The 22,488-nt window shown below is 38.7% G+C and overlaps 1 protein-coding gene across 2 annotated transcripts in view; it reads left to right on the forward strand.

Moving 5' to 3' along the window:
- The window catches only part of WDR11 (WD repeat domain 11), a 48,181-nt gene extending 25,929 nt beyond the window's left edge, over positions 1–22,252 (forward strand). The window contains exons 13-29 of one of the 2 annotated variants that reach the window (XM_020786507.3): positions 445–520; positions 2,801–2,909; positions 3,178–3,302; positions 3,942–4,089; positions 7,516–7,622; positions 8,454–8,568; positions 9,400–9,571; positions 10,308–10,416; positions 12,642–12,704; positions 14,432–14,497; positions 15,790–15,958; positions 17,009–17,104; positions 17,343–17,508; positions 17,959–18,056; positions 18,868–19,013; positions 19,471–19,550; positions 19,927–22,252. In XM_020786507.3, coding sequence (XP_020642166.3) covers positions 445–520; positions 2,801–2,909; positions 3,178–3,302; positions 3,942–4,089; positions 7,516–7,622; positions 8,454–8,568; positions 9,400–9,571; positions 10,308–10,416; positions 12,642–12,704; positions 14,432–14,497; positions 15,790–15,958; positions 17,009–17,104; positions 17,343–17,508; positions 17,959–18,056; positions 18,868–19,013; positions 19,471–19,550; positions 19,927–20,084 — 2,003 coding nt within the window. In that variant the 3' untranslated portion in view covers positions 20,085–22,252. The remainder of the gene's footprint in view (positions 1–444; positions 521–2,800; positions 2,910–3,177; positions 3,303–3,941; positions 4,090–7,515; positions 7,623–8,453; positions 8,569–9,399; positions 9,572–10,307; positions 10,417–12,641; positions 12,705–14,431; positions 14,498–15,789; positions 15,959–17,008; positions 17,105–17,342; positions 17,509–17,958; positions 18,057–18,867; positions 19,014–19,470; positions 19,551–19,926) is intronic. The other variant, XR_013543912.1, reaches the window with a different exon arrangement.
- Positions 22,253–22,488: the final 236 nt, after the last annotated feature.

Raw genomic sequence — 22,488 nt, forward strand, 5'->3', positions numbered from 1 at the left:
TTTTTCTCTTATTATTTAAGGAAAAAAGTGTTGCTTTATATACCGAAAAATACGGTATCTTTGTGAAGCCAAAGACTGACTATGCAAGTTGGACCTCAGAAAACAAACTGTAAGGTGGGGTGAGCAAAGAAATAGTTGTATCCAATGTTGAGAAAGCAGAGAAAGAACAAGAGGTTTTGTAGGTTTTCAGTCTGTTGTGCCAGTGTTTGCTATCAACACCTAGCTTAATGGAGAAATAGTGGAGAAATAGTGGGTTGTGGAGCAGCTTCTTCACAGGTTCAGCAAGTGGAACAGAAAGATTTGTGGACATGTAACAATGTTGAAAGTATTGTTTCTGCTATGGTAGAATCTTTGTGGGGTGGGAAATGACCCACAGGATTCAACAGGTAAATTATCATGGTTTTGAATGTAATTTACATCTGTTCCATACCTTTTGTGTTTTAGGTAGAAGCATTGCATTTCGTGGGGAACGAGGCAGTGATGAACCAGCCATTGAAATGATAAAAGTGTCCCACTTGAAGTAAGCAGAGCCATGTAGAAAACCTGATGTGTTCTATTGTTTTTAATGTTCTTAAGTCTACTATGGCCAACTACAATATTTGCTGTATTTTCCCATGTATAAGATGCCCCCATATATAAGAAAATTAAGAAATCTAAGTGGGGCTTAGCAAGTGTAGGGGGAAAGGGATCAAAGTGCTGCAGGATCGCTTTGATCCCTGCTTTCTCCCTTCGTGCTAAGCCCCGCAGGGCTTAGCAAAAGGAGGGAGAAAGGGATCAAAGCAATCCTGCAACTGCATGATCATTTTGATCCCTTTCCCCCTTATACATCCAAGGAATTGCTTTGATCCTTCCCCCCTCCTTTTGCTAACCCCTATGGGATTTAGCAAGCAGAGGGGAAAGCAGGGATCAAAGTGATCCTTCAGTGCTTTGATCCCTGCTTTCCTTTCATTAAGGCTTAGCAAGTGGAATGCTAAAGCAGGCATCAAAGCCCTGCAGGATCACTTGATCCCTGCTTTCCCCTCCACTTGTTTCTGTTCTCTCCTCAGCTTACTTCTGTATATAAGATGACCCTTAATTTTTTTGTCTAAAGATTTTAGACAAAAGTATAGTCTCATACATGGGAAAATGCAGTATATACAGGGCTTTGTATAGGCAAAAGTTGATTTGACATAACGTTTATTTTTTGTAAACACATATAAACAAAAGCTTGCCAAGCTAATCAGATACAGTGTATCCACTGGGGAAAGGGTGTTCCTAGTGTTGTGTTATCCCTATTATATACTATCTTCCTGCTTCATGTTTCTACCAGAATTTCACAATCAATTACTGTGAGCTTCTGATTGCACTGGTGGGAGACTAGCTAAGTTCAAGGTTGGAATTACATGTAACAGCTGATGCAACTATCTCATGTCTTTCATCCTTCTCCCCAAACTAATAATATATAAAATAAATCAAGAAACATAAAATGTTTGAAAATACTGAATTTCTCAGACTTGTAGTTAATAGGCAAATGCTAATGATCTGAAATGCATAGTAACTTGGAATCATGAATGCTGTTATGTTCTTACAAAGTCTGAGTTAGCTTTTCAAATTCTGCTTTAATATCTATAACTACCTCCCGCCAACCTAGCGGTTCGAAAGCATGCAAATGCGAGTAGATAAATAGGGACCATCTCGGTGGGAAGGTAAACAGCGTTCCGTGTCTAAATCACACTGGCCATGTGACCACGGAAAGATTGTCTTCGGACAAACGCTGGCTCTATGGCTTGAAGAGCGGGATGAGCGCCGCCCCCTAGAGTCGGACACGACTGGACAAAAAATTGTCAAGGGGAACCTTTACCTTTACCTATCTATAACTACATATCATTTATAATTATATTTTTAAATGTTTTATGAAATATGTCTACTCTTGAGATGCAACCTCCTGTGCCCAAACTGCTGAGTTTACTAAATATTAATTTACTTAAATGCACATCCCACAATGTGAAATACTGTTAAAACATAAGCAGTAATTGTTTTGTCATGTTTTCAGTTATATTATGATGGTACTATACTAATTTTTAACACAAGTCATTAATACATTAAATGGCAGAAGAAATAAAAATGTGTCTGCATGGCAACAAAAAAGAGAACTACTTTGATGCCAACCAGCTAATTTCCACAAATAGTAGGCATACTTCAGTCTCGAGAGACTATGGTATCGTGCCCTGTATGGAGGACATGGAACAGCATCTAGTGTGGCTGAGAAGGCCAATTCGAGAGTGACAATCCCTTCCACACTGAAGACAAATCCAATCTGTCCCCTGTCCAGCTCCCTTGTTTTGCTGCTTTTGTGACTTCCTCTTTGCCTCGGCCTGCTGGACAAGGGTCTCTTCAAATTGGGAGAAGCCGTGATGCAACGCCTACCTCCAGGCTGAACGCTCAGATGTCAGAGTTTCCCATCTGTTGAGGTCTATTCCTAAGGCCTTCAGATCAGGCTTGCAGATGTCCTTGTATCGCAGCTGTGGTCTCCCTCTGGGGCGATTTCCCTGCACTAATTCTCCATACAGGAGATCCTTTGGAATCCGACTATCCACAAATAAGGTACTGTTAAATAGGTAAAATCCATTAGTTAACTGCAACTAGAGTTGCCCCATTGAATCAGTGGGGATTTGGTGAGTCAGTGCCTCCCTAAGTTTCCTTCTTTCTGCAAAAATACTATGCTCCACGCAGCTCTCATGAATTCAACAGGATTTACAGACCACTCTTAAATATTTTTAATGTGGGAAATGTCTTATTTTACCTATTTACTTTACTATAGGCAATATTTGGCTGTTGTCTTTAAAGACAAACCTTTGGAATTATGGGATATCAGGACATGCACTCTTCTCAGGGAAATGTCAAAGAACTTTCCTACAATTACTGCTTTGGTAAGGAATTAATTCTACTAGCTTCTCGTCAGACATGTAAATAATAGCTGACTAATGCATAACATACCTGCCTCTGGAATAAAGGGATGTATATTTTCTAACACAGAATTCTTCCCCTCACTTTGTTTCTCTTCGTGCAAACAGATGAAAAGGAAATGGAATCTGATTAATATATTGGTGTATTTTATAACACTTTTTCATGCAGATACATATGGGTAGAGTAAGCAGACTCCTCCAGCCTAACAGGTTATAACTTCTGTTCTCTCAGGAATGGTCGCCTTCTCATAATCTTAAGAGCTTAAGAAAGAAACAGCTTGCAGCCCGTGAAGCTATGGCTCGGCAAACAGTGGTATCAGATACAGAACAGAGCAGTCTGGAATCTTCAGTAATCAGGTATTGGCACCATTCAATTTGTTGGTGGGATTTTTTCCCATTGAGTGTTTCCTTGAATCATTCTCCATTAGCATTCTTATTGTAAATTTGGAATGCATGGAGGTAAATCTATTTCTATCTCAGGTTACATTTTGCTTCTGATACTCAACTGTTTTTCAATACTACTTTTTTCCAATGGAAATCTTTCGCATTCATTTAAACGCTGGGGTTGTTTCTGCCCAAATCTGAGTACCAGCATTTCAGTCGGGTTTGGGCCACTGTGGCCCTCCTGATGTTTTTGACATACAATGCCCACTATGTGCATAGTGTTTGTCTCTTACATAGTGGATGTCTGTCCACCCAGACATAGATCCCTGGCCTCACAGTTCATAGTTATTGCATTTTCTGTATTTAAGTGGTGCGTTTGGACTTAGGGACAAGGAAGTGAGGACAGTTACTTTCTCTTCTGAGAGATTTTCTTGAATTTTTGGTTCTGTAAATTAATTGAATTTGCATGTCTGTTGCTTTTCTTAAGAAAATGCCTCTTATCCTAGTTGCATATATAATGTGTTTGTGTAAAGGTTGTATACCTGTAAGTCGAGTGAACCTAAGCCTCCTAAGTCTTGAAAAGAAAACCATCTCTTGCTTTATCTTCCAAAGCTTATTGCAGGAAGCTGAGAGTAAATCTGAACTGAGTCAAAACATTTCTGCTCGAGAGCATTTTGTGTTTACAGACACTGATGGACAAGTCTATCACTTGACTGTTGAGGGAAATTCTGTGAAAGACAGTGCAAGAATTCCTCCTGATGTAAGTTCAACATTACTTTTTTTTCTTTTTTAAATGTATATTTTACAGAATTTTATTAAATGTCTTACAACACAAACAGAGACAATACCTATTTTAAACCCCCTTCTGTGTCTATTCATACTGCATACATCTCTTGCTTCCCCTCAAATCATCTACTTCAGTAATACTGAACAAAAAGTTGGTAAGTTGTAGAAATATTTGCTTTCTTAATCAGTCTATACAACTCTGAATGGTTTCTGTCAATGCTTTCTTTATATTTATTTCCCCTTTTTTATGCTGTTGCCCTGTCCTGAACAGCAGATTCACCCTTACAGGAGACAATAGTTGTCAAATACTTGCCTAAGGACTCCATAGGTGAAGTCTTAGGTCTGTTATTTATTATTATTTATTATTAATTCAATTATTTATTATTAAGTCCTTGAGAGGACCAAAGGTGGCTTACAAATAATATAAAAACTGGAATAGGAGAGAGGAAGAACCCAGCAGCACCCTTCTTAGGCATACAGTTATTGAGAAAAAGCCTGCCTGAAGAGAAAGATTTTTGCCTGCCTGTGGGAGGAGTACAAAGGAGGCATCAGCCTGACCTCCCGTGCAAGGGGGATCTGCAGCTGGGGAGCATCAGCAGAAAAGGCCTTCTCTTGTGTCCTCACCAAGTTCACATGTGAAGTGGTGAGATGGAGAAGAGGTCCTTCTCGATGATTTTAAAATCCAGGCAGGCCCATAAAAGGAGATGTGGTCTTTAAAATACCTTGGACCCAAGTCACGTAGAACTTTAAAAATCAATGCCAACACTCTGAATATTTCCCAGAAACAGAATGGCAGCCAGTAGAGCTGTTGCAACAGGAGTGTTCTTTGATCCCTTTAACTAGCTCTGACAAGCAATCTGGTGACAGCAGTTTGGACCATCAAAGTTTTTGAACATTTTCCAAAAGCAGCTCCATATAGAGCTTATTACAGCAATCCAACAATTTAGGGATTGCGTTGGTATGTAACTTTTAATGCTAACAGTTTTGCTGTCAGTTCTGCTCTAGCCAACCTCAGATCATGATACAGAGTTCAGTTTCCACACCTTGGGATTGAACCACTTATCACATGAAGTGCCAGAGTATCATGAGAAAAATTAAGTGTCACAATATCATGCTTACTGAATTTATCAAGGTCAAAGATATGACACTTGAACACAAAGCACTATAAAACTTAATAACACTCCTTGGTAATTTGAGTCTGCAGTCCATCACAGATGACATTCATCATTGAAAGGGTTAATTCAAGTGTAAGACCTGATAACCTTTTAAATTACCTCAGATTTCATCTGGATATCAATATATAAATTGTTTCATTGTTCAAATATTTCATCCCTCATCAGAAGCTGAAAATAAGCCACTGTTCCACTCATTATGAAATAAAATCTTCCTGTAGACCAGTGGTTCCCAGCCTTGAGTAACCTAGGTGTTCTTGGGTTATAATTCCCAGAAGCTGTGCTGGGCGAACTTTCTGGGACTTGTAGCATAAATTCTTATAAATATATAAAGATTGAATCTAAGTCACAGGCAAATGCTTAAGTCAGAAAAATATTTTAATTATAAGTTTTTAGTATAAAAATTGTAGGCAAAAACTTCAGTCACATTTCAATCCACAAATACAAGTACTTATAGGCTGTGAAGGCACATCTCTTTAAAAACCAAAGATTTTAGAAGTAAAATACATATAAAGGTTATATAACTTAGCCTTTTAGCATATCCAGACACACGAGAAAATTATTAAACAAAGTCATCTCTCAGCCAAGCCAACCATTTACCAATTTGAATCTATGGAGAGAAATCCATTATCTCAATGGTTTGTCTCTGTGCTGCTGTGTCTTCTGCCTATTTCATTCTTCTTCTTAACCATTTCACTCTTTTACACTCAGTGTATTTATATATATACAGTATATTTCATTGTGTGGGCACATTAAAGAAATAAGGCACAAAACCACTCAGTCAGCTGACAGCTGCTCTGGCAGATTAAATAGTATGAGCTGGCTAGTGCTGCCAAAAAAATTGATAGGTTGTTTTGCAAATATGAAGTCTGATTTTGCTATTAAAGTGGAGATAAAGTTGTTTTCCAGTGGCTTCACTCTAGTAGCAAAACTACATTAATTCTCTATGGGATCCATTAATGTTGCAAGCTCTATTGAATTATAATGTATTTTGTGGAGCCAGTAGCCTTTTATCTGTATGTTGCTAATCATGAGAAATTACCATATTGTTCTGTGTATAAAACACCACTTTTTCCTTAAATAATTTGAGAAAAAAATTGAGGGTAATTTTATATACAGAAGGCAGCTATTTACCGCTGCCTTTTGCGAAAGCACAGGGCTTAGCAAAAAGGAAGGGGATGCATTTCTCTCTTCCTTTTTGCTAAGTACCGTGTCTTCTCAAAAAGCAAGGAAAAGTGGCAGTCACTTTGACATCCGCTTTTCTTGCCTTTTGCTAAGGCACAGGGCTTAGAAAAAAGGGAGCCCTTTGATCCCTGCTTTTTCTAATTTGGGGTTTAAAAAGGGGGGGTCGTCTTATACATTGAGTCCTCTGTTTGCCCAGAAGTAACCTCCAACTGAAAGTGCATTGCTATTCAAACTACCATTTTGTGATTGCATCTTAAATTTCCAGGGCTACAATTTTTATACCACCCCTCTTAATCACTGTATACTTTATAAGGACTGTGCTATAGTAGGTTCATACATGAATTTTTAGCTATCTTCTGCAGCTCTACAGGTTGGATAGTATGCCTGTAGCTTCTATTTGGTCATCTCTAATTCTAGCATTATTCCATTTAGACCAGTGGTTCTTAACCTTGGGTTACTCAGGTGTTTTTGGACTGCAACTCCCAGAAGCCTTCACCACCAGCTGTGCTGGCTGGGGGTTCTGGGAGTTGCAGTTCAAAAACACCTGAGTAACCCAAGATTAAGAACCACTGATTTAGACCAGTGGTTTTTAACCTTTGTTACTTGGATGCTTTTGAACTGCAACTTCCAGAAACCCCAGTCAGGAGAGCTGGTGGTGAAGGCTTCTGGGAGTTGCAGTCTAAAACTCCTGAGTAACCCAAGGTTAAGAACCAGTGATTTAGACCATTCTTCTCCATTAAAGAGTACCACTGAGCTACTGTTTATTCCAGCTCCACTTTTGAAGCAGCAACAAGATTTTTTTTTCAAGCAAACAAATTACTTGCAGCTCTCTTTATTATTATTTTTTAATCTTTCATGGCCCCACAGTTCAAGAGAAGACATCCCTCCTGAGCAATGTTAGGTGGGTCATGTGAGAGGGAGAGCTGTTTCAGTCTGGACAATACTTGGGTGGCTTTTGGAATTGTATCTATTTTATATACATAACTATGTACTTCTGTTTGGTTTTGTGGTGTTTTTAATCTCCGCTTTTGAAATCCTTGTAGGGAAGTATGGGCAGTATTACATGTATTGCATGGAAAGGAGACATTTTGGTTCTGGGAGATGTTGATGGAAATTTGAACTTCTGGGATTTAAAAGCCAGAGTATCCAGGTACATTTCTATTTGGGTCCAGTTCATACATGACTTAGGTGCAGGGTGAATTCTATTCAGAGGTCAGCTTCCAACAGCATCAGTCTGTATAGCAAATAGGTTTATCTGAATTGACACTGAAAACCTGGGCTGTGTGGAAGCCCCCAACCTATTCTGTGCCTGAATAAAAAGCATATGGATTTGAGCCAACTCACCCTATATGCTTTAAGAGACATTCCAACCTATCCCATGCCTGGGATATATATAAATCGCCAAAATTCTACACAATGAGAATAGCTACCATTTTACAAAATGCAGTCTATAACAGTTTATAGAATGCAGTTTTATATATTCTGTATATATAAAAACTCACACACACACACACACACACACACACACACACACACACACACACACACACACACACACACACACACACACACACACACACACACACACACACACACACACACACGATTTGGTCTAGTTTTGCACATTCATCTGAAGACAGTATGTGGCTACTGAAAGCTGATCACAGAAACTTTGCAAAGGAAGATTCTGTGTCTGTATATGTTTTAGTTCTGTTTTGGGTCAGACCTACAGTGATTCTGCCCATCAAACATAAAGCAAAAGTTTGATAAAGAAAAGTCTCTCTCTCTCTCTCTCTCTCTCTCTCTCTGTGTGTGTGTGTGTGTAGAGTTAGCCTATTGAATCAATTGTATTAATTTATTAATTTTCCTTTTCTTAAGCTTTTTAAAATAATCCACTTCTGTGTAGACGGTCTTCTTCACTCTGTGTGATACCAGCACACACACTTTTCACGGAAAATGTGTAATATTCATGTCATTCCAGAGGCATTCCAACACACCGAGGATGGGTAAGGAAGATACGCTTTGCACCTGGGAAAGGAAACCAAAAGCTGATAGCAATGTACAATGATGGGGCTGAAGTCTGGGATACCAAGGAGGTAATAAAACAATTTTGCTTTGCTTTCCTGAATTTGTTGTAAATTATGAGATTCAAACTATGTTTAATGGTGTTTACAGGCAATATACATGGTTGGTACTAAGGAGCTAAATCATGCCCAATATCCTGTTCCATAGCTCTGCTCATACATTGGGAATGATGTCATCCTCAGTGGCAGATTGCTGCTGACTAAAGACCTCCTTTTCTGATTTCAGGTGTGCATAGCTCACACACAATGGCTGAAATCCTGTTGCTTAGCATAGCATGCTGCACTAGAGTAGGCCCATTGAATCAGTGGGGTGAATCAACTCCTCCATAATATTATAATAGCTCTGTGTCGTCATTCTTCCATAGGTTCCACTAATTCAAATAGGCCTATTCTGTTTGTGATGTACTTTAGTGCAGCAAATCATAACTAGAGTAGGCTTATTTGAATTGATGGAACTTATGGAGTAGTTGACTCGCCAGATCTCTACAGGACCTACTCTGGCATGATTTACTATGCTAAGCAAAAATATTTCAGTCAAGGAAACAAAGTTGTATGCCCCCCAAAACTAAAAAAAGAAGTCTTTAATCAAAATTGTGCCATTCTCATTGTGTAGGATTTTGGTGATTAAATATTAACATATGTGCAGAACAAAATAAAGTCCCTAATTTGTAGTAAAGACTGATAATAAAAACTACAAAAGGAGAAAACAACAAAAACATTGCAGAGCATATGTGTAGCAAAAATAATTTCAATGATCAGGAACAATGAATGTTCATAGAAATACGTTGTTGTTTTTTTATTGTGGTAGCCTTTCTAAACTTTAAAATATGTTGCATCTTTAAGGTACAGATGGTAAGCAGTTTAAGAAGTGGAAGAAATGTCACTTTCCGAGTACTTGATGTTGACTGGTGTACCTCAGATAAAGTGATCTTAGCGTCGGATGATGGATGCATCAGAGTGCTAGAAATGACAATGAAATCAGCATGTTTTAGAATGGACGAACAAGAATTGTCTGGTATGGAAAGGCTGTAGCAATACTGCTTATTTTGTTTTAGACTGCATTTTGTGATACTTAAAATGGCAGACATTAGGAGTGTTTCCCGCTGAAACAGAAAGAGAAAAATGTTACCAGAATAATGCAAATTTCAGATGTAGGCAGAGGATCTAGAGTAAGTTTATTTGCTTATGTTATAAAGGCAGAAAGCCATATTAAACCCCAAATTTGTGAAATACAAGTGCCAAAAAGGAAGGAGGTTACTTCCATGGATTCCAGACACTATATTTTAGGTATTATGTATTGAAAAGAGGTCTTCTTACCCAGTCCTAAGGATATAGAGCACTCACAAGTAGACATGGGCACAAAATACTTTGAGTCCCTTAATCATGAGCCATTTGCGCAGCAGCACAGCTGTCACACAGTCCCTCCCTCCTCCTCCCCACCTGCTGCCCCCCCGACCTGCTGGCGGGCACTGCTCTTTCCCTCCTATCCCACAATCTTCCAGTATGGGCAGGAGCCTGGGCTTCCCTTCTCGACCTCCTCCAGCAGCTGGCCACTCAGACGAAGGAAGCAGGGCAGGGGAGTTCGAAACTGATTCCCCATGGATACAGCCGTCCTAGTGTACTTGCATATTAAACAAACAAAGGTTGCAGGAATACTTAGTCTTCTTTGTTTTTATCTGTGCTTCTTTCATTATCGTTTTAGATTGACTGTATGCTTTTCTTCCTTACACTTCCTCTTATTTTGTTTGTAGAACCTGCGTGGTGTCCATATCTTCTTGTTCCAAGAGCTTCCTTAGCTTTAAAAGCATTCTTGCTGCACCAACCTTGGAATAATAAATATTCTCTGGATATTTCAGATGTGTAAGACTCCTTTTAATATTCTGGTTTCTAGTTTTACAATGTACACACTTAGGGTTTAGGTCAGAGGAATGTATATTAACTGGACGTTGGGGACATGTCAGCAGTGGATGGGACTGAAACTAGTACTGGATGGGGACAAAGTGATCTGGCCCATTTCTTTCTGTGCTACCATTTTTGTCTTTCATAGCCTAGGATAGAGGAAGGAGAGATAATGTACTTGCACATGCATAAATGAGTGCCCTGAGCTTAAATTTGTAGACAGATATGTTTTTATAGAGTTATCTGTGGTCACAATGAGTTGTTCATTGTTACTCCGATACGGTACAAACTTGTTGAAATGAGTGGTGAGAGACAACTTCATTTCCGTCTAGAAATTGAGTCATGACAACTGGACGTCTTTCTTATTCCACTGCGCCTCATGATGCTGTGGTTAAACTGCTGCACTGAAGCCAAAACTGTGCTCATGACCTGGGGTTCAATCCCAGGTAGCGGCTCAAGGTTGACTCGGTCTTCTATCCTTCCAAGGTCGGTAAAATGAGTACCCAGCTTGCTGGGGTGCAATGTGAAGCCTGCATAACTAACTTGTAAACCGCCCAGAGAGTGCTTGAAGCACTGTGGGGTGGTATATAAGCAGCACACTTCGCTTTGCTTTGCTATGTTAGGTTGAAACATTTCGCTTTTCATCCAAGTAGCTTCTTCAGTCTGAGGAAAGTTGGCAGGAGACCCCTGATATATCCTCCTCCTTGGTTTCACTTCCCCCTGGTCTGAATAGGCTTGTTAGATGGACAAAGGATGGGGTGAGTGAAAATTGCAGTTCTGCAGTCCTTCTCCACCCATTGTCATGGGTCATTAACAGAAGTTAACAGTGATCTTTCTAGTGGATGTGGTCCTGATCTTTCTGGGGATGGATGAAAGGGCAGCATGATAACTAGGAGACAGATTGTATCTAAGGCCTCCACCTCTGTTAAGTGAGGGATTTTCTATATGTACATATATGGTCTCCCTGGCCTCTCTCTCAAACCACCTACAGTATCTTCTCAATCCAAAATGAGTACATCTTGGCCCAACACAGGAAGGACAACAACTCAGGACCACAATCAGCAATGTTCCTTCAAAGTACGCTCATTTGATGGCACACACAACCCTGTCTTTTGTCCATCTAACAAGCCTATTCAGACCAGGGGGAAGTGAAACCAATGTGGAGGATATATAAAGGATCTCCTACCAACTCTCCTCAGACTGAAGAAGCTACTTGAATGAGTAATGAAACATTTCAGCCTAATAAGAAAGAGGTCCAGTGACTCAACTTCCAGATAACCTCACCTGGATGGCTGAAAATCTTCACAAATATAGCTTCATTTCTATTTCAGTAGATCAACATTAGTTGCGACTGATATTGGATTTCGCCCACTGCTTACAAATCCCCATCACCTCCAGTGTAGCCTCCAAATCTGCCACAATCCTTGAGGTACTGCAAGGGAAACACCCATTGCCCAAGCAATCTGTCCATGTAACATTGGATTTTGGCAAAATGCAACAAAACAAAACAAAACCACTCTTTCAATTTTTGCTTATTGCTGAAATGTATTGGGTGAGATGTGCAAATGGTACTAGCTCAGTGTAAAAATTCATTATGTAGGAACAAAGGTTACTGTAATCTGTTTCATTTGTAGGTGGGGGAACCTAAGATGTACCTATAGAATTCCCAGATTCTTGTCTGCTGTGTTGGAGATTTTTTGAGAGTTCACTTTTCTGCTTACATGGTTGGCTCTCACAAACATTGCATTACAGAGAAAAATATTTTGTGCATTGGACGTCTCTTTGCAAGGAGATTATGGGTGTTGTGAGGAGCTTCCTTTGGAAGTTCATATCCCAGTATCAGGGTGGATTTGATTTAAATCATGATTTGGATTTTTAAAAATCAATTTTTTTGAAAAGTTTAATAAAAGAATGTTTTTTTAATTTAAACTGTGATTCAAATAAATTTGATTTTTAAAAATCATTCATTTTGTCCACCCTGCCCAGTACTAATCTGAAATGAAGTTGACTAGGGTGTCTCCAATCAGATCTAGAGGCCCCAAGCCAGAACTGCTATTCTTCAATACTATTTGTTTTTCTGAAGTCAGGCATAACTACATGGTGTGTGCTGTGCACTGGCTGAGAGGTGGGATATTTAATCTCAAACTGGTAATATTTGCTTGTTAAATCCTAATGTTCCTTTGCAGAAATTATCCAGAAAATAAAAATGTTAAAGATTTGCTGCAAGAACAGTTGAATGCATTGTCCAAGTAAGCCTATTTCAGTCTATGCATTAATACATGCATCTTTAAAATACTGTTGTAATGTTAGTCATCCAATATGCATGTGTAAACCATATAAACAGCAATCTTTCTATCAATTAGTAAATCTAGTCAGACTGATAATTTTATATATGTCTAATAAGGATACAGAATAGTTTCATTGGCTCTCAGCATCAATTTTATATTTTATTGTATATATTTGCACTCTTACATCCAGTCATATTGAGCTGGTAGCTAGACCTATGGTGAGCAATGACAGGGTTGATGGCTGAGATCCACTGTAATGCAAACTACTTATTGGCATATATTGCACAAAGTAATATGCAGTTTTAACTCAATACTTCAAAACACAAGTCCATTTATTTCTTTTAAAACCTTCAATATCATATTTATATCAGTACTCCTCCAAAATACTGGAGAAACTATTTCAGGAAGGAGACACAAATTTTCCATGGTGAGAATGCAGTGTTGTCTCTAGGTGCTGGGGGCAGCTATTTTGTATCTAGGTGAAGTTGGATCCAGATATGGGCATGTTTGGTCTGGCTGGTTGAAGCAAACTTCCCAGTCCCAACTGGAAATCTAGATTATGTTCTAGTGTTCTTATGCGTGGACCATAACTTTAATGAAACAAATTTGAAATCAAGGAATGCACAGACAAATGATAGGTTTTAAACAATATGGTATCTGTTAATCATGATAATAAAACTCCCCTCTGTTGAACTCACATTGAACTTTGTAGAATGGTGCATTGATGGCTACTAATACTAATGTACAAGGTTCGCTACTTGAGAACTCAAGATTTGGGGGGTTGTTTGCTATCCTGTATAGATATACAGATTTTCTGTTATCGGAGATTGTTGGAGTTACGTGCTTTTATTCTTTAATATAAGTTGTCTGGAAAAAAAATACAAAACAAAATCAAGATGAAAAAAATTACACAGTGAGTTGGAGGAGCCTTTTGAATACGACGAGATTAGGTGTGGGCAGAAGAGGTTCTTCCTGATACTTAGAATACCCTTCCCCCCCCTTAAATTTGAATCCATTACAGTACTTCAACTCCTACCCTCTGGAGCTACAGAAAACAAGATGCTCTTTCTTCCATGTGAAAACCCTTCAAATACTTGAAGATGGCTATCACATAATCTCTCAGTCTTCTTTTCCCCAGGCATCAAAAATATATGCCTGTAACAGAAAAGATTCAGAGTTTTATGTGTGGACAACATCCGTCTCATGTAAATGAGGCATTGATTGAATATTTCCTGTTAGACATAATCTCACTCTATTGAGGTATGCTTACAGAGCAACCAGTGTGGTTCATTTCCTGCCATGTTTTAGTTATAATTTATGCATGTTACACTTTTTCTTTTCTTTAGAAAGTATGAACAGAGTGTTCTTTCCAATAAGACAGTGCAGACATATTTCTGCTGGTCAACTCTGTTTACATGTCACTATATTGCATTAGCAGTTTTGAGTTCTGTGCTTGTGTAAGGAGGTCTCCACAACCTCTTTGAGTAAATAGAAGCCCTGTTCATTCCATCAGGGTGGTCTGCAACATCAGGCAGAGATTGTGTGGAATAACATGGGTTCAGAGTCAGACCACAGAAAAAGAATTCTGGCTTGCTTTTGCTTTGTTTTCTAATCAGTGATATCTAGCTGTGAATCACATCATATGTGTTTGAATCTGCTCTGTAGCAAGATGGTTTTATTTTTTCTAGTGATATTAAGAAACTTCTACTTGATCCAGACTTCACCATTTTACAGCGATGCCTGTTGGTTTCAAGGTAATAGAAACTTGTTGAAGTAAACAGCATCAACTTAGATTTACAAGTAATTCTCACGTACCTTTAAGACTTAGAATATTGATTTTAGAACACCATAGAGCTATTGGTGCCTTGGATTAATCAAGGTATAACATACAAATTTTCTGCGTTGAAACGACACAAGCAAGGAAAATAAAGGTTCAAGAGAATTTGTTCTATTGAAAAGTTTCCTTTGGAATGCTTTTGTCTTTATCTGATGGTAGTGGTATTTGTAAAGTATTGGTCTGCTCAGGCTTTGAACATTTGTGTATACTCACCATGGACAGAGGGAAATGCTCTACCTTGTCCTCTCCAGTTAAAATTGTGGTATCCTATAAATGGAGGGCAATGATTTTGAAGAGGTAGAGCTCGGTTATCTGTGGAAGCTTTTCACATGAATTGGGATCCTGGAAAATCATGGTCAGGTGGAACATGTGCACAAATAGCAACTAATCTTTGCTGAGCTAATAGGCTCCTTTCTACTCATGGTGATTTACATAGGAAAGACCTCTAATATTTGTGTTAGTTGTATTTGGACAGTTACATGTGGCTCCTTTGTATTTGTAGTTATGTACCATGGTAATTATGAATTACGTGATGGTGCTGCGGGTTAAACCGCAAAGCCTCTGGGCTGCAAGTTCGTAAGATCGGCAGTTTGAATCCACGTGATGGAGTGAGCTCCCATCACTTGTCCCAGCTCCTGCCAACCTAGCAGTTCGAAAGCAAGTAAAAATGCGAGTAGATAAATAGGTACCACCATGGTGGGAAGGTAACAGCATTTTGTGTCTAGTTGCGCTGGCCACGTGACCACGGAAACTCTACGCTGGCTCTATGGCTTGAAACCGGGGATGAGCACTGCCCCCTAGAGTCGGACACAACTGGACATTTGTCAAGGGGAATTATGAACAAATGATCTAAAGATATCCAATTCAGCTTTGAACTGCCAAGTCTCCTCAAAGCTGGTGCAGATTTGAACTAGTGCAAAGATTTATGTCATTCTTCCCACTATCTTAAGATGTGTGAGGCTCTACTTTCATGCTGTATGCATAGGGAATTATTTGTGCCTACAGAAATTATATTTGTGAATAAAGTTCTTAGGATGGCTGAATTCTTTTCTCCAGCTCTTTATATCAGCAGAGAGCAATTTTGTTGCAATTTTCATGTTCTCCCTCCCTTCTTTATTACATGATAATGACAGTAGCATCGATAATCACATTCAGCAATTTCAGAACTAAATGCAATAACTTGTTGATTTGGATTTTTGCTTTTCCCAGGATATATGGGGATGAATCAGAGCTACATTTCTGGACTGTTGCAGCCCATTATTTGCATATGTTTTCCCAGGGGAAAACTGGGAAAGATGACACATTTGCTTCTCCAGAAAAATGGATCAATCCACTAGATATTTGTTACGATACGCTCTGTGAAAACTCCTATTTCCAGGTATTGCAAACTTTTTACTTAGCAAGTTGAACAAATAAGATTACTTTCGCTTTCATTTAAGCCTGCTTTCATTTCATTTTTAGGTTCACGTGTCCATATATCTGTTGTTGCTTTTCTTACTTATGTACCTAAATATGTGAATATATATTTATACTGCTTTGCTTTGTTTTGCTTTGCACAGTGTAGGGTGTCTTCAATGTGTAGGAGTTGATGTGTTTTGAATTTAATTTGCATTTATAGATTATCCAGTAACCTCAAGTGCAGTTGCAACATAGTTTCTCCAAACAATAGCTGAATCACTATCACCAAAAGAATAAACAACAAAGTGCAACAGTTTCTCTTGTCCAGAAGTCTAAACATTCAACATAAATATTGAGGTTTCTGAGGAACATAATATGTTGAGCAGAACTTTAGTGTTTACATATGGTGACTGCCCTCTTAAACTCATATTGACTTATATTCACACCTCTATTCTTCAACAAAGCCATAGTTTCCTATCTCAATATCTAATGTCATGTTCCTGCCTACGTACCTTTCTAAATCTTTCTGTTACCCCTTGTCATTAGCTTGCTAGCAGCTTTTGAGTTCCATTAATTTTCTCTTCTTTATTTCAATGCCCGTTGAAAGCTGTTCACTTTTTGTGAGTTTCCATGTCCTGTTTTACCTTCCTCATTTACTTTGAAGCCTGGGTTTGTATCTTCCGTAAGCCTCAAGCTTCCGCAGAATGAAAATTTTGTACATAGCTTGCTTTATTGCTGCATCTTTTACTGCTGAGTTCTGTGGCCTTTTCTGTCCCTGTTTCTCTTCCTTTCCTGAGGCCACCTATCCATTGGGGGGGGGGTTGAATGAAGAATGTGCTTGAAAGTAATGTACGAACAGTGGAGCTATTTTCACTATCATGTGTGAAAGTAACTTCCTTGAAACATAATAATGGCCCTTAGATTGTGAAAGCACTGAATGAGACACTGCCATGTTTCTTTAAACAGGACTGCAAGTAAGACTGCTAACACGTGCATTTTCAATTTTTTCTCTGCCTATGAATCTCTGTAGAAATTCCAGCTTGAGAGGGTCAACCTCCAAGAAGTTAAAAGATCAAATTATGAACACACAAGGAAATGCACCGACCAGCTGTTACATCTTGGCCAGGTTTGTGCTGCCAGGTTAAGCTCTTTTACAATAGCATGTGCTCTGATTAAGTCTGAGGTTTATCAGCAGACTAAATAGAATTTAAGTTGCACTTACAGTAAATATTGTCACAATATGATGGAGTTTTTTTCCATTCTTAAAAAAAGAAACTGAAGAAGCCCTTACGTTAATAGAGTAGATTTATTGAGCAGAGAGGATGCATTCAAAACTAAACAATTTTTATTTTATTCCTTCCCAGACTGATAGAGCTGTGCAGTTGCTTCTGGAGACAAGTGCTGAAAACCCCTATTATTATTGTGATTCCCTCAAGGCATGTCTAGTCACAACAGTCACATCCTCGGGTCCATCCCAAAGCACCATCAAATTGGTAGCAACCAACATGATTGCAAATGGAAAGCTGGCAGGTGAAATCATTGTTCTGTTTCTTGAGCCAAAAATACAAGTTGCAAGGTTGACTGTAAGTCCTTAAACTAAATGTAACTCTGTGCTTCACAGATAGATGGCGAGGTACAGAGAAAGCAGTTTCTTTAAAAATCTTCTTAGATTTATCAAACCATACTAAAAATACAGCTCATGCTGTTCTGGGCATTTTGGTAACATTAGTTCTAAAGGTACATTTGTTTCTTGAATACTAGATAGTATAGTGGACCCAAGGGGAGCTACAGCCAGTGGTCAGTAAATCAAAGGAGCCGGAAGTCCAAATTATTTGGGAACCATTAGTCTAGTGGCTACAAGAAGGGTGCATGTGGCCTGAAGACCACACTTACTCCATGGTATTAATAACTGGAATAGGGGGCTTAGTAGGTTTTAAAAATTATGATTAATTAAACTTAGAGAACTCTTCTTTCCCCCAGAGGGTGTCCAGTTACTGTGTTTGATAGATAAAGCTGCTGATGCCTGTCGTTACCTGCAAACCTATGGTGAATGGAGTCGAGCAGCATGGCTTGCAAAAGTAGGCAGTTTTTTCAGTTTTACGTCCTATTCCATATTATCTGTTCCTTGCTAACAAATATAGATTGACCACATAAGAAGCTAAGAACTTGCATATGCGTGATCCTTCATTGTGCTCTCTGTATATTCACACGTGGGTGTTCCTCCACCTATGCAAAACATATCAAAATATTCCAGAGTTTAAAGAAAAAAGGGGACACCCCCTTTCCAGTTCACAGTTCCCTGTACCTAGCGATTATCCCTCCTTTCCCTTTAACCACCGCTGAAGAAACACCTCTAGAGCCTATTTCATTGGTTTATCCTGAAAACCTTCCCTCTTCATTCTTCTCTGTGAGTCACCCTTAAAAAGAACAGTATTTGTTGTTTGAGGCCCTCCTACCTTTTATGGCCCTGACAGGCAAACTTAAAAAGTGCCACATGCACCAACAAAATCCCCCTCACCAGTGGGCAGTCTAAGTGTTTGTATTGCCATGGTGAAGGAGCACCAGCTACACATAGGGGATATACAGCCTGGTGACCTCTCAGATGCAGCACCTTAGCAGGTGGAGTATGCAGGAGAGCTCCAAGAACCAGAGGATTTTGTTCACCATATTTGCCAAACACTAAGATAATTAAAAAGAAAGAAGCAGGATAAGTAAAACATATTGTAAAGTAAAACATAGCCGCCTAGAGTGGTCTAATATGATCAGATAGGCGGGATAGAAATTAAATAAATAAAATAAATAAATAAATAAATAAATTTATATATTTAACTATGCTTGGGTTGTAACACAGATTCTACAGTTTGTTCAATTACTTCAACTTTTTCCTAGGTTCGCCTTAATGCAGAGGAGTGTGCTGATGTTTTGAAGCGTTGGGTTGATCACCTTTGTTCTCCACAAATTAATCAGAAATCCAAGGCCATCCTTGTCCTTCTCTCCCTTGGATGTTTCGTGAGAGTTGCAGAGATGTTACACAGGTCAAATAAAGCCTTTTCCTTTTTTCTGTTTATCTGAAAAGTCATGACCCACATTTCCATGTAATGAGTCACATGTGTACCAGTACCATCTTTACAAAGTTAAGCAACAGAATCTTAAACACACACACACAGAGAGACACACACACAAAGCCTAGTGATGAGAGAGAGATACATGACTGAGAATTGCAGAATGTACGTGTACATCTTTTATGTCTATTTGGGTTTTTTCCTTTCTTTCCTGTAAAAATAGATTGAAAAGCAGAGTTTTTATTTGCTTTTGATGGAATAAACGTATGTGCTGTATCAGTTCTTGCTTGTAGTTGAAACTCAGCATTTAGCTCTTTTTGAAATGTTTGCATGAAAGGCATCACAGAGGTTGGTTGCAACCATATTGAGGTGTCTTTAATATCCTGTGAATTCATTTAATATCCTGATTGATCTGTCTTCTCTTTGACAGCTTGAGATATTTTGATAGGGCTGCCTTGTTTGTTGAAGCTTGCCTCAAGTATGGTGCAATTGAAGTTAATGAAGATACAAATATCCTTTCTGAAATTGTGCAGTGTTAAAAATAGAAGTCTACTAAATTGGAGAGTTATTTTAGAGTTGCAAACAAAATTATTCAGTTGATGGTGAAAAAGAAAACATTCAAGGAAAGAACATTTTCCAAGGGAGTAAGTAGAAACAGATTATCCAGGTGATATGAGTATGCACTATGTTAAATGGGAAAGAGCAGAGCTCATATCCAGTATATATAGATCCAGGATCAAAATGTAGATAATGCTTACTTTAAGCATTGCTATAAGATAAACTGTCCCAACTAAATATGGGTTATATTTGGGGACAGGATGATAAAGAGTTCTGATACCTAATATTCTCTGGCTGTTCACATCTGTTTCCTTAACTCACACTTTACGAAAACTAATCCATGCAGCATTTGCAGATTATGCCAGAAGCTTGAAGACTCTAGGGTTCAGCCAGGCTGCAACTTTGTTTGCCTCAAAAGCAGGACCAGCTGGTAAAGATTTATTGGATGAACTTGAACAAGTGAAAGAAGAAGGTCTTGCAGAGTGACAGCTTTGCATTAACTACTGGAGGAAAACTTTCCCATCAGTTGGAGTCATCAGTACAGTAGTTTGGTAAAGATGATGTCTTTTCTTTGTTTGCTTGTAAGAATGTAATTTATATTACAATAGTTTTCATTGCAGAATAAATTTTGAATATAAATTGAAAATGTCTTGCATCAGCAGAGATCTCTTTAAAAACTGATTAGATCATTTTTTAGTGTTAAGACTTCCATATTCTTCTTTAATCCAAATCAGAATTTTTGTTTTTACAATTGTTTCCATGGCTGAGATCCTGTTGAGATGAACTGCTTGGACAACAGACATAGGCTGAACGGTTTGACTTCCAAACTCCCTGCGCAAGGCACCATCCAGTACTCCTTGCAAAAGTGTAAAGTGGATTTTTATGATGGGGAATCTCTGTTGTGTACTGACAACACAGGTACAAATGGAAAATCTGTGTTACTGTGCTGGTGGTGCCTTACTTTTCATCCTAAGGCCTCTTTAAATAAATGTGGAAATCACAAAAGCAGGCCAAGAGCAATGTTTTGCTACCTTAATCAGCTGTATCATGTTGTCTGAGAGAGGTAATGTTACAGAAGCTGCACTGGGAATAATGCTCTAGACGGTTCAGTGCCCCACATGATGTAAGATGTCATCTATTGAGAAAAGAGTCAGGGTTCTTAGATTGTATTTTTGCACTTTGTAAATACTTTGGTCCTCCATGCAGCAATTCAGACTGCTTAGGAGTTGGCATGGGACTTGAATTAATATTTCATGCTAAGTCACACTGAAGTATTAGAAAACAGACAACTTCATGTCAAAAAATGATACATTGTTCATGGAAATCCAAAGTTTTCCTGGCTCCCCCCCCCCACTCAAGGGGTGTGTAAAGATCTTGCAGGGTTGCTTCAAATTTTTTGGTGCAAAGGAGCAGACTAGTCCCTGAACCTGTCCCCCTATACAGTGGACCCTTGACTTACAGACGGCTTGACTTACAGACTTTTTGAGTTACAGACTTCTCTGGCCGCAAAATTTAGGTTTGACTTGCAGACTGAGATTTGACTTACAGACCAGAAAAAAACCAAAATGGAACAAAAACGGCCTGTTACGGGATTAATAGGTTTTCAATTCACTGTAGGTCAATGGAGACTTGACTTACAGACTTTTTGACTTGAGAACCGCCTTCCAATATGGATTAAGTTCTCAAGTCAAGACCCCACTGTACTTGGGAAACTTCCTGACCTCCATGCTAAAACTTAGACTGAAGCAGGATTGTGATGGGACTTTCACTGGTGACGTGATCTGCAGAAAATAGACCTGCAAACAATGTATGTTTTAGTTAAGTTGGGTTAAGCAGAGCACAGGTCAGAGAAGTTCGGGATTACGTAGCTTCTCAGGGACCAAATCTTAAACATGTCCTTGGAATTATGATTTAGCTCAAGAAATTACACAAAAAGCTGATAAAACACATTTAGGATCTTTAAAAAGAACCTGTGGGTTTTGTTTTGTTTTTACTGTTCCTTCTAATGTTGAACAAGAGACAGAGGATATAATGGGGCAGTTTAGGTCTGATCCAATTTAGGTATATTACCAAAAACCACATTGAACTGCCCCATTATTTCCTCTGTGTCTCTTGCCCAACATGTAGTCCAGAATCCTTTTTCTCCAGTACCTAATATTATCTCTTTGAAACATCCTCAGATAAACTGTTAGGGTAATTGTCTGCTCCTTCTGTTTTCTGAGAGCTTCTGTTCAGAGACAGTGCTGTGTAACTAGTAAGACTGTCTGTCCTTCATTAATGTTCTCATCTCATTTTAAAGTCATCTAAGATGGTAAGCATAATGAATGCTCAACAAGCCAAATTATTGTTTTGCCCTGGCTCTGCTTACACCGTGTACTACTCAGTTTTCTTGATTATTGAAATGAAACAGTCCAAGCTGCTGTTGGTTGCTTGACAGAAAATTTCATTTATGTTTCCAACACCAGAATTTTTTATTCATCCTTTTTCTGCATGTGTCATGTCTGTTTAATAGCATACTGGGGAAATATATTCTGATTTCAGCCTGAGCACTTTTTTTGTTGATACATCCAAATTGTGTTTCTAATGGTACCATTCATTGTAAGTTGCCATCTCATGTGTTATTAATAAAGTCTCAACGTGTGCTTTTTAGACCACATGTTGCATTCCCCCCCCCACTCAATAATAGATTTGAGTTTTATAATATTGTCATGTGGTATAATGTGTCTGTAGTTGGGCTCCTGAAATAGGGATCAGGGGAATCTGGCTGATACAGTTACTTCTTGCCATGCAGCGCACACAGCCATCATAATTTGTGATGCTGCAATCATAGAAGTAGCCTCACTGTCACTTCCCTACCTCCCCGCACAATCAACCACTCCGTTGAGGGGAT

Source organism: Pogona vitticeps, chromosome 3, assembly GCF_051106095.1.
Source record: "Pogona vitticeps strain Pit_001003342236 chromosome 3, PviZW2.1, whole genome shotgun sequence".
NCBI lineage: Eukaryota > Metazoa > Chordata > Lepidosauria > Squamata > Agamidae > Pogona > Pogona vitticeps.